General features: G+C 41.2%; 1 protein-coding gene across 15 annotated transcripts in view; it reads left to right on the top strand.

Annotated features, from left to right (window-relative positions):
* LOC137284156 (paired box protein Pax-2a-like) overlaps window positions 1–13,169 on the top strand; it is a 150,943-nt gene that overhangs the window by 71,314 nt on the left and 66,460 nt on the right. The window contains exon 1 of one of the 15 annotated variants that reach the window (XM_067815860.1): window positions 1,267–1,324. The exons of the other annotated variants lie outside the window; for them this stretch is intronic. Coding sequence (XP_067671961.1) covers window positions 1,282–1,324 — 43 coding nt within the window. The 5' untranslated portion in view covers window positions 1,267–1,281. Of the gene's footprint in view, window positions 1–1,266; window positions 1,325–13,169 lie in introns of those variants that run through there. 15 annotated transcript variants of the gene reach the window in all.

Raw genomic sequence — 13,169 nt, 5'->3', positions numbered from 1 at the left:
TACACTGACAAACCTATATCCGTAAGCTGCTGGCAGACCAATCACTGTTGACAACTGGGAAGTTGCTATCAACATATTATGAAATCGACCATTAACCCGTGACATGAACGTTGCTGATGTTTATGACGCAAAATCTAAGACAATTCCTTTGGCGTCACATTGTGAAAATAAATATTTCGGAATATGTTTAGACCTCTGAAATAGACATTTATCGTAAAGACCGCAATAGACACCTTCAAGTGTGCTGAGTGAAATTATTAATGGGTGATAATGAGACTCTGTATGTTGCTAAAAAACGGACATTACCCCCCAACAAGATCAAACCGAAGCAAATCGATCACGACTTTCGAAGCGTGAATTCCAGAACATAGTTTTGGTATTGATGACATGATCGATACTGCATCACTAGACCACCGATCCTGTTTAATGTTTATTCTTTAATTAATCCCATTGAAAGTAGATGATCGATCTCAATTTGTTTTGGTACCATGATCAAATAATAACGAGACTGTTAACGTGTTCTTAACTTGTAGGCAATAAAACATCACAAATGAAGACATTAAGTTTTCATGATGAAATGTATTTTAATGACTTTCTGTCTGTCGAGATATTACTTGGATTGCAAGTAATGATTTATCTACAGCCTCTGTTGACATCCTAATAATTTGAGTTGATGCAGTATTTTTATCCCATTTACATTCATTCAGATACGGATTTTTAAAGTGTCTAACAGTTCTTACAAAGTCAACATACTTATACATGTGTGTAAAGTTAAATATGTTTCATTTAAATTCAGCTCTCTATCATACATAAACTTTAAATACATTTCGAGGACATCGCCATTCAACTTGTGTGTCTCGCAAAATATATAGATACATTTCACATAAACACGCACCTCCTTTTCATATGTGAAGGCAAGAGACACTTCGGCGTGTTGCTAATTTACTCTAATTGACAGGTGCAACAGTCGCCTACTTTCTTACGGGTCCCTGGAGAAATACCTGAATTATTAACCATATTTCCCATGAATAAATAAGTCACAATTGTTGTGTCATCTCCATTGACAATTACTGCTGGTTTGTTTGTGAGAAGGGAATAATAGGGAAGAAAACACCAGTACTCAAGCAGCCCTGAAGTGCTGCCTAGCGGCCAAGAATAATAACTTATTTATAACGTATCTCTTCTGTGTCTGTATACAGTTAATAGTAAAGGACACAACACCTCTCCTTGTGGTCGGCTTAAATTTCCATATGATTGTTACTTAAACTACGTTCATCATTTATGGGGGAAATTACCGAGACAACCATTTCTAGCTGTGGGCAAGGTATGATGATTTATGTTCGGTATGTTTGATACTTCTGAACAAATCGGGGATAAGAAGACGTTTCAGCTCTTGTTTTTACTGAAACATGCCGTGATGTGCAATGTACAATGGTATAAAGTATAAATAGTTTATAGTTGTTAGTTAAAGTTATTGTCCAGAAACATGTCGGTGGTATTTCAATTGACAAGCGTGCGCGATTCCGTTATTCTCCACCTAATGATCATCTACTTGGAATGTGCTGTATTTGAAATATCGCTGCATACATCAACTCTGTGAAAGCCAGACAGGGAACAGATGTATTGGGAAAACATACAATATCCAGCATAAATGCTATTGTGTCTGTTTCCATTAACAATGGGCATGTAATTGGCATCTTTTTGACATCATCAGTGCACACATTCCATTTAGTGGCAAGCCATTCACCTGATACATTTAACAATTTGTCTGTTTATTGCTTGACTGACAGCAGTTAACCAAAATTGCAATGAACTAGATCGACTGACACAGTGCAGCAAGCGTTTATGAACTAGCCCGTCGTGTCAATATTGACCAATATTTAATACCTTTATGTGTGTCGTTGCTGTTGGAATTGGTTTAATACAGTCACCGCGTAAGCTTTTCAGTGTTTATAAAGACACCAGGGAACTTGAGGGCTCCAACAACCCCTGTGTCCAGGGAACGCACACAAGGAAATATAGTATTTTTTTCAATTAATCCCTCTCTTCATTTATCATGGAAGGATCATTGTCTGAACAGATGACTGGGATTACTTTTTATGTCATGCAGATCCTACCATGCTCCATCAGTAGAGGCGTGTTTCATCTCGCTACTGCTGAACAGAAAATCACTTTTTGACGATGGTCTTGAACAAGTGAAATGTCTACTACTACTTCATCAATCTGTCACTACAGGGGAACGACTGCATCCTATGTATATAACCATCAAGCATCCTATGTATAAAGAAACCATCAAGTTACCATTAGACGAAATAGTCCTTTCAGAAGGAGATACTGTAAGAAAATATAGACCGACTTTGATCGTTGGGACAGAGGGTGAAGTGGCCTACACTAAGAAAACAATATGGCGATCCTTCTATACCCGGTCTTCAGTCCCCAAGTAATGGCATATATCTGCCTGTCAGGACTTTATCCAACTTTTGTCTAGTGACTCGTGAATAGGATCAACCTGTCATTTAGCCATATTGTAATTCAAGTCGGCATTTCTTTGTTAAATGAACTATGTTCCTCCTTTTGAGGCTAACCTTTCTTGTATAAAATATATCCAAAACCATTTGCAGTGTGTTGCAGAAGCCCAGCCAAGCAGAACCTCGCATATATGAGGCTATATCTGCTGATAAGCTTTTTAAGAAATGTTTTTCAAGAGTTTCTATTGGGCAATGAGGGGGAATGATGACAGATTCACCCTAGTGTGACGAACGCTCTTTCAGGATCGCTCAGCTATCACATGTTTAGGCCATCAAATTTTTCAACACGGAACCCATGCTGGGCCCAAACCAACTAGCAGTATTAGACGTCCCACAATAGCATAAGCCCGAGCATACATACAAGAAGATGTTCCTCAGCTTGGATTTGTCAGCAGAATTGAAGTGCAGGGGGGTTGATTCGACAGACAAGAGCTCCTTTGTAACAGAAGGTTTTTCTATTGAGAATTGTAGAAATATGTTCGCCTCCAAGTCTTTTATCCGTCCTGTCAAGTGATTTTGACTCATTTTTGCCAACCATAGGGGTTCCAAATTTGGTTGGGTGGTTCATGTGGGTAAGACAATATGGTTTTGAGACGTGACACTTGCCTTGAGTACCGACATCCTCTTCTGTGTAGGCTAACTCAAGTAAGGGCAGGCAGTTTTCAGGATTGCTATGGAAATATGGAATGGTGACATGGCTTAATAGGCCAGTGGGTGGACATTTGGTTTCAATGGAAAACTATGAAGCAATCAAGTCTGCATTTTCTATTTAAAAGATAATTATCCTTGTTTATGGAGTCCACCAGAATCAAGTTCGTGCATATATGACGACGGATGTTTAACTAGATTTTAAACGCTTAACGTGTATGTACATGTCTACCCCGTGCATCATATATCTTGCAGAACATATCATCCCATATGTCGCTGACTGCTGTGTAATATCTTGTGTAAGATCCTGCTCTGAATGTGTAGTCTTTACAACCTTCATTAACCTGACAAAACCACTACCGTCAATTGTCAGGGTACTACAGCTCCCAGTGTAAGTAATACCAGTTGTGTGTTCGGTCCAATTGAAGCCATCAAGCAGGGTGTCATTATTCAAGATATTGTGTTCCTTCCCTCTCCGGTGTCTCAACTTGTTTAACACATGCGTTTCTGAATACACTGTCATCAGTTGCTCCATTCATCAAGCCAGACATCTTTTGTCTTTGCTGACAATAAGAACCACCAATAGATTTTTAAATTATCTTTTGAAATGGGAATCGGTGTGTCTTATGTCGTCATTACTGGCGGGAAGGATGTAATCCGTGGATTTGGATGTACCCCCAGGGGACACGCCTAGTTAGCTGGTTGATCCCCTACCATTTAGGTGTATTTATAGAACTCCCAAAACAGGATATGTGCTTCACTATATCAGATGAGGACAGGCTTGATAGTGAAAATCGTAATCTTGCAGTCTGTTCTATTAGGTTCAGGGGATAACTGTAAATTGGCAATCGTTTGACGTTTTTATTTCTGGCTTGTGGAAAGTTAGTTTTCTGTGTCGGATGTACATGCGTATGTTTTAACGTTTATAATGTGTGCCTATTTGTAATGTTGATACTTAAGACTGGAACTGCGTTTAAGAATGTAAACACTGGAATTCTGTTCTAAGATTTGGAACGAGAAGTTAGAGAGAAAAAGACATTTAAAAACTTGACCCAATCTGTAAATGTGCATGGTTTATGAGGAATGTAGACTATTTGAGCCTTTCACAACAAGAGACTCAAGGCTTAGTGGTGGTACAAGGTCATCAGGGGGCTAAAAAGCAATTTCGCCCAGTACCTGAATTCATTTGAGCTATTAGCAAAGTAGTTACTGTCGATAAGCATTGTGCGAGAGTCATCAGCCATTTTGGCAGATTGTATAGGAGCGAAGGTGACGGGCAGGGGCCTGGGGGTGACAATTGTGCCCTTGGAGCGGACTCCTGCTCAGCTCCCTCGGTGAATGGCCGGGGGGTATTATTGCTGGTACAGGTTCTGACATTGCACTCCATGGGAGTGTTAGTGAATGTTGCCTTTATGCCTTACAGTGCAAGTTTCTGTGTTGTAAATACTGACGTACACGCTCCCCACGCGGTGCCCCAATCCCCCATAAGCCTTGCTTGTTAAATACTGTGTGTATTGACTGTCACCTTTGAAGTGTCAACTGTAAAGCTTTTCCCATTCAGCTACGTTCACTGTATAAATGTATTATGAATTACAATATTGCTTGTACTACCGACCCTTCAGCCAAGATTTCTGCCGTACCAGAATAGTTTGTACTTCAGCCGCGATCAGGAGTCGCACAGACGCAGACCAAAGTGACAATGAAACCTATCGAAAGCAAACAGGTTCAGGAAAGCATATTCAACCAGATGAAAGTCTTGGTATGCATTATTGTCACACCTGGAATGTATAGCTTTTTATTTCTTTGGGTATTACTGTTTATGTGTGAATTAATTATAGCAATAACCCTTCTGATTACGACGTTGAGAAGGCAGCGAGGTCAGGCTGGCAAGGTCAGACAAGTTGTGGATGTTACGTATGAGTGACTCTCTGACTGAGGCATTTCAAGTGGCTGTTGAAAGTCCTTCATCAGCCAACATTGGCTCCGTTTATTTTGATCGCGACTCGACCAAGCATGGCCGCCGGTGAGGCCACGCTAAGCCGCGTCGCTTACCTGTTTGGTGGACTGTACATCCCAGTGGAATGTGGCGTGGAAACCATCACATGGCATCCAGCGGGTTTCTACGCCAACGTATTGTCATTCAAATAAACTCGCAGGGGGTTAGGGGGGTGAAGAAGACATTAAACTGGTCTACGAGGGCAAAATTACAACGGGGCTCCCATCACAGTGCTTTCAGTCGGAGCTTTTATTATGCTTGCCCCAGGCGAAATAAATGGCAGATATAAAAGATAGACCCGATGATAAATTGGGTTGTCGGTGGGAGCGAAGGCTTCTGCGCTGGTCGCATTTCTTTACCTCGAGCCATTTTGACACCTGATTTCAAGCCTTCGCCTTCTCTCGTTCCTCCGTTTTGGGATGGCTCGAAAAGAAGGAGATTGTTTACGATAAAATCCAAGCCCTTTGTGTTGAACAAGGTGTAGCTTGAGGAAAGACTCTACTCTGGTAACACTAGATCTGTAACAGTGGTGTAAAGAACAAGCAGGATTAATTACGTAACTTAAGCCGGTATTTACTGCTTCAGTAGGTACCTGTATTCACTAATTAAACAGGTCTTGCTAGCTGCTGAATGATGCGTGTATAGTTGTCCTCTTACAGAACGATGTGTGTGGGTCGGACGTCTTGGACATGACCCCAGCTAGATGTGGACCACGATTAATGGTGAACTGTGGAATCTGCAGGTTTGGCACCACACAGCTGGGAGTGCCTCTCGTCGCCAATATCGCGGACATAATTTAGGTCAAATAATCTATTCCAATAGTAAATCATTAAACATGGACATGGTTCTCGAAACCTTAAGTACAACCGTAATAGTTTATATATTTCACTGGTAAATGTAATTGTGTAATTGAGCTAAAGTTATTCACGTCTACCAGTTGTGTCAATTATCCCCGCGTCTACACATGTGTGCAGACGAACTAAAGCTACCTATAGTTGTTATAGTTATAGTTGTCCCACAGGGTCATGGTACTGTTTGGGTTTACTGAATGGTTCATGACAATAATACCGACTGTTAAACTAACTTCTGAATAAGTGAGGGTCAAGCTCGAGTTCTCTCGTGTCCGGGCCAGTGCTGACCTGTCTCGGAGGTCAAAGCAACAAGTGTACGGCTCCTGCAGCGGTTTCAACAATAACTGTACAGAGGCCATTAGCTGGCGTGTCGCTTCCCGACACCGGTCATCAGTCGTCCTACAGCACGATGACCGCCCATCCTTCACCCACCAGTTGTCATACCTACTTCACTTTTCACCGTCCACCTGACAAGACAGTGACACCCCCTCCCTCCGACCCTCCACTCATTCTGTCTCCATCCCGCTGTTGTCATGGCACTGTCATTGCCCTGGCAACAACGTCCTGGAAATCACACCGAACTGACCTGTGTTGTTTAAAAGGTTCATCTGGGTAACAAAATAGCGTTGGGACAAGTAGCCTTTATTGATTTAAAGTCGCTTACAAACACTTCAGTCGTTGTATGTTACAATTCTTTAACCCCGATTACAATTAGCGTGTAAACAGCATCAAATTAATTAAACATCTTTGACTCTGTTTGCTCGCGGGAATTAGATAGGATTAACTTGAATGCCGATTTAACCTTGATGTCATTAGTATAATTAGGTTTATTGTGATGTTGATGACGAATTCAGAGGGGTTAGACATTACTTTCAGATTATTTCAAGTGTTCAGGGATTGAGAATTCCAAGAAAGGATTAGACGTATCAACGTCAGTGTCAGACAACTGTTTATAGTAGCATTCCCAGGTTGCGGACAGTACACTTCTCCTTGCCCTGTCATATTTCCAGTACTAGGTTTCCATATGCCCCGTGTCATATATCCAGTGCCAAGTTTCCATATCCCCGTGTCATGTATCCATGGTCAAGTCTCCTTATGCCCCGAGTCATATATCCAGTGCCAAGTTTCCACATACCCCGTGTCATGTGTCCATGGTCAAGTCTCCTTATGCCCCGAGTCATATATCCAGTGCCAAGTTTCCACATACCCCGTGTCATGTATCCATGGTCAAGTCTCCTTATGCCCCGAGTCATATATCCAGTGCCAAGTTTCCACATACCCCGTGTCATGTATCCATGGTCAAGTCTCCTTATGCCCCGAGTCATATATCCAGTGCCAAGTTTCCACATACCCCGTGTCATGTGTCCATGGTCAAGTCTCCTTATGCCGCGAGTCATATATCCAGTGCCAAGTTTCCACATACCCCGTGTCATGTGTCCATGGTCAAGTCTCCTTATGCCCCGAGTCATATATCCAGTGCCAAGTTTCCACATACCCCGTGTCATGTGTCCATGGTCAAGTCTCCTTATACCCCGAGTCATATATCCAGTGCCAAGTTTCCACATACCCCGTGTCATGTATCCATGGTCAAGTCTCCTTATGCCCCGAGTCATATATCCAGTGCCAAGTTTCCACATACCCCGTGTCATGTATCCATGGTCAAGTCTCCTTATGCCCCGAGTCATATATCCAGTGCCAAGTTTCCACATACCCCGTGTCATGTATCCATGGTCAAGTCTCCTTATACCCCGAGTCATATATCCAGTGCCAAGTTTCCACATACCCCGTGTCATGTATCCATGGTCAAGTCTCCTTATACCCCGAGTCATATATCCAGTGCCAAGTTTCCACATACCCCGTGTCATGTATCCATGGTCAAGTCTCCTTATACCCCGAGTCATATATCCAGTGCCAAGTTTCCACATACCCCGTGTCATGTATCCATGGTCAAGTCTCCTTATACCCCGAGTCATATATCCAGTGCCAAGTTTCCACATACCCCGTGTCATGTATCCATGGTCAAGTCTCCTTATGCCCCGAGTCATATAACCAGTGCCAAGTTTCCACATACCCCGTGTCATGTATCCATGGTCAAGTCTCCTTATGCCCCGAGTCATATATCCAGTGCCAAGTTTCCACATACCCCGTGTCATGTATCCATGGTCAAGTCTCCTTATACCCCGAGTCATATATCCAGTGCCAAGTTTCCACATACCCCGTGTCATGTATCCATGGTCAAGTCTCCTTATGCCCCGAGTCATATATCCAGTGCCAAGTTTCCACATACCCCGTGTCATGTATCCATGGTCAAGTCTCCTTATACCCCGAGTCATATATCCAGTGCCAAGTTTCCACATACCCCGTGTCGGATACACATGACCCCAGGTTCATACACATGATGCCCAGCCTTATAATGTGCCTTTTCCACGTACAAGTCACATGCACAAAATGTGATAATTATTACCCCAGATCACCCAAGCTGCCTCTGAGGCGTTGGAATGTTAATAGTTACTTATTCCACCGGGTACCCATTTTTATGCAGGGTTGAAGGGGGGGGGGGAGTTTGAACAAACCCTCTTGCCAAAGGTGACACCACCTTGTCATATGAACATATCCCCATCATTTTCATATGACCATGTGACAGTTACTGTAAACTAACCACGTTTCCTCTTTTTCATAAGACCACATGATAATTGCTATAATCTAAACATAGATCCATCATCGTTATAGGAACACTTCCAGGACCCTGTTCATTTTGTGCCACGTGTATTTGCTAACGCATTAAGTCATAGATGACGCCAAATATTTTTTATAGATGTAAGACATGATGCTATACGGCATGGTATATTTATATTACATTATAGGTGTGAAACTACCCGACATGCATGTCTTGTTTACTCTGTGTTGTGTAAGCCGTAGGGGGTTTAACTGAGTAGATTAACGCCTAGTCTCTGAAATAAACAGTTCTTAAATTATGATTATAAAATATAATGAAAAGGAATACAGAGACGTTCTTCAAACTGTGGAAATCTAGACTTGCCACATATTCGCACTGACAGTCAATGTTGCAGCACGAGGAATCCGTGAAGATCCGGGTTAGCATTGATCTTCAGTAACCAATGTTTGTCGTAAGAGGCGATCAACGGGATCGGTGGTCAGGCTCGCTGTCATGGTTGACACGTGTCGTCGTATCCCAGCTGCATAAATTGATGCTCATGCTATTGACCACTGGATTTCCTGGTCCAGACACAATTATTTACAGACCGGGGTCATATAGCTAGAATACTGATCAGTAAACTAACTACATCACGATTCAATTACCGGAAATATGCGCTTGATACATTTTGACTTCTATCTTGTTTATTGTTTTGTTATGTTGATTCGTTATATAATGACTGGTTCATTGTGTTGCTCATAAATTTAATATTTCGTACTTGTATATTACTACCAAATTGATTATTACGTCATATCCTTTGAATGGCACACATGAATATCCCATTTGCACATTCCAAATAACGTACATCATACCGTATATTTCAACAGTTTTCCAGGGCTGCCATTCCAGAGAGATACCAGGAATATCAGTTATTGACACCCTTTGTGAGAATAGCAGCCATGTGTATTATTGTGTCATCTAGGATCAGATCTGTTAGCGATATATTTGCCAGGTACCATTTGCAATCGTATTTCAATTTCAACGGTAGTTGCATGGTTAGAAATGTACAAGAATAATTAATCCCAGAGTAAAACATCAGTTCACATCAACGCACATGCAATTAGCTTGTCCTTAACACATTTAACAGCTTGGAGGATCTTCTAGGGGGGATAAGAAACTCAATTCTCATTACAATCCAGTTTTAGCTATTGTTGTTTTTGGGTTTTCTAAAATTAGCAGTAGAACGTCGATACCTCGGATCTTATTCTGACATGACGTCACTGCTATGCCGACGATGTCGTTGCACGCAACAGTGATCTCTCAGCTGACTGTGACAGTATTGTGATTCCAGCGGCAGAATAAGGACGGTCAGAAGCCATGGTGATTCAATCAAAGAGTTACGGCCACTAAATGTTAAACCTACGTAGTTGTAGTAGATATCTGTAAACGTAGCGAATATTCTCCATCTGTTTCATGGTCTCATTATAATGACATATGTCACCATTATACTGCATGAATCCTAGCATGGTCTTTATAATGGTGGAGATGAAGGCAAACATAAATTGTATGTCACAACTACAATGTGTCACAATACCCAGTGTGCACCTAACCGTGTATGTCAATGTACAAGTGTTGTCGACTGGGTGTTCATGGGATAAAACATGTTTAATATCTCATCAATTGGCTTATTTCACACGTAACCGATTATAACGAAGCAAGCAAGTCACGGAAACAGTTCATACTGCATCGTTGAATTTCTCTGCGTGTTTCTGTCGACAAGCTTCAGACTTGTTTGTAGTTAAATAGTGGAAACGTTGCATTTTGTGATTATGTACATATGCCATTTTTAGTTTTATTTTTAGTCGAGAGTTAATTGGGTCGAATTGTCATGGACAAATATGACAAGAACCCGCTGTCAGATGAAATACAGGTGAAACTGTTTATGAGACAGAACAATGTTTAACACACTAAAAAAATATTTAAAGTCTTTCTGTAGCCTGAATATTTAAACTTTGTGCCACGGGCTTAGACCTAAGAATGCGAGGCGATTTATTCATTTATCAAAAGAAGAAGAAGAGCGTTTTCTGGAAATGAATGCCATTTTACATTCAAAATGATGACCGTCGAATTCCTCATTTGTTGACAAAAGATGTTCAGTGAAGCGGATACAACAACACTCGACAGGGATCGACCTTACCTACAGATTGCAGAATCTTATTGAAAATAGGTTCCCGGGCAATTACAGCTGACAAAGACCGCTCCTCTACTATTTCAAAACACATTTGTACACCACCAGAGTTTTATCAACTAGCCCAAATAGTCTCCATTCTCACGAAACAAACGCAAGGTTTGGGCAAGCCAGTCCATTATATGGGGAATTCATGGGATCGTGGACGGTATTTTATGTAAGTGTATGGTCACATGGATTAGTACACAGCTCTCCCTCCTTACCTGTCATATATTGTTATATCATAAGGTCATGTTACACCTCTGACTTCTTACGTTTTGTGTGGTATTGTGTAAAGTATAGACTGGAAATGTGTACCTTGTCTACTCATTTACAATTTACGGCCGGAATTTAGAATTACGTTGTGAACATTAATTGCAAAATGTCATGCTGCTACAAAAAAAACCCTTAAGTGCTCACTGTCGTTATGACATGCAGTTATCTGATATTAATGTTCAAACTGTATGTTGATGTGTGTTATAAGACAGACGTACGGGATTCGTGTGTTTCCGTGTACGTACAATGTACGTCATCGTTAGAGACGAGCACTGAGCTACACGCGCACCGCCGCTTGATTAATAGGTAGTTCCCTTTTCCTTCACAGACAACATTTATTGTAGGTTGTGGAATACCGCTGTAGATTATGGTTGTGATTTGGCGCTGGTGTCGATAATGACGTCCTTCCAGGTACTGATACATGGACAGATAGAACGCTGTCCTCTGTCCGTACCTGGCGGGACTTCTTTGATGCCTAATCGGCGGTTTAATGTTCACTCACCGAAATATTTCCCTGTCTCCAACACACCCGTTTATACCACCTGGACATAAACGGCAGGAAGGGTGGTATTTGACTAGACATCATGGTGTTGTTAAAGAACTGGCAACACTGCATGTCTGTGAAATATGACATCAGTGTACGTTTGTAATATGTGATAGAAAGCAACATATGTAAGGTTTGGCAAGAATGTACATTTGTGAGATTTGATGAAAAAAATGCATCTTGACATTTTTGTCTCTGCAAGGTTTGAGAGCAATGTGTATCTGAAAGATTTGACATTGTTTGTCTCTGCAAGGTTTGAGAACTGTGTGTATCTGTGAGATTTTGATATTGTTTTGTCTCTGCAAGGGTTGTCAACAGTGTGTACCTGTAAGAATTGACATTGGTTTGGCTGCAGTGTTTGCGAACAGTGTGTAGTATTGTTTTGTCTCCGCAAGGGTTGACAACAGTGAGTATCTGTAAGATTTAATATTGTTTTGTCTCTGCAAGGGTTGTCAACGTTTGGTATCTGTAAGGGTTGACATTGTTTTGTCTATGCGGGGTTTGAGAACAGTGTATCTGTATGATTTGCCTGCTGTGTGTATCTGAAAGATTTGACATTGTTTTGTATCTGTAAGGTTTGTGTCACATATTGTGTCTGAGAGGGTCTGACAACAATTTGTATTAGAAAGATTGACAACACTGCCGACATGACAGATTTGACAACAATGTCTTCGTGACAGTCTACTATATGACAGATTTGATAGCAGTGACTATAGGACAGATTTGACAACAGTTTCTATGTGACAGATTTGAGAACAGTGTGTATATGACAGATTTGACAACAGTGTCTCTATGACAGATTTGAGAACAGTGTCTAGATGACAGATTTGACAACAGTGTCTCTATGACACATTTGACAACAGTGTCTATATGACACATTTGACAACATTGTGTATATATAATATCTGACAACAGTGTCTATGGGACAGATTTGTCAACACTCTGTATATGGAAGATTTTATGACAGTGTGTATATGGATGAGTTTGCAACAACGTCTATATGGCAGATTTGACAACGGTGTGTATATGAACGATTCGACAACATTGGGCGTATAAAAACTTTGAGTTTAGAGTGCATCTTTTAGATTTGATCACAGTTTGCGCGTGAAAGATTTGGCAACAATATGTATTAGAAAGATTTAAAATACTGCGTATCATTGTGAAAACGTGTGTGATTTCACAACACCGAACCTCTGTGACCGACAACAGCCTATATATCAGGAGTTGACAACACCGAACTTTTTGACCGACAACAGTGTATATCAGTAGGAGTTGACTCCACTGAACCTCTGTGACCGTTAACAGTGTATATCTATAAGATATTTAAACAGTGGATGTCCATACGATTTTACAACGGCATACGCATGAGAGATTTGATAACAGTGTATGTCTCAAAGATTTGACAACAGTGGGCATATGAAAGATAGCACTGGTTCAGAGGGT

The sequence above is a fragment of the Haliotis asinina genome, chromosome 5 (assembly GCF_037392515.1).
Source record: "Haliotis asinina isolate JCU_RB_2024 chromosome 5, JCU_Hal_asi_v2, whole genome shotgun sequence".
NCBI classification, from domain to species: Eukaryota; Metazoa; Mollusca; class Gastropoda; order Lepetellida; family Haliotidae; genus Haliotis; species Haliotis asinina.
Note: the sequence above shows the minus strand (reverse complement) of the source record. Positions and strands in the feature narration are given on the sequence as shown.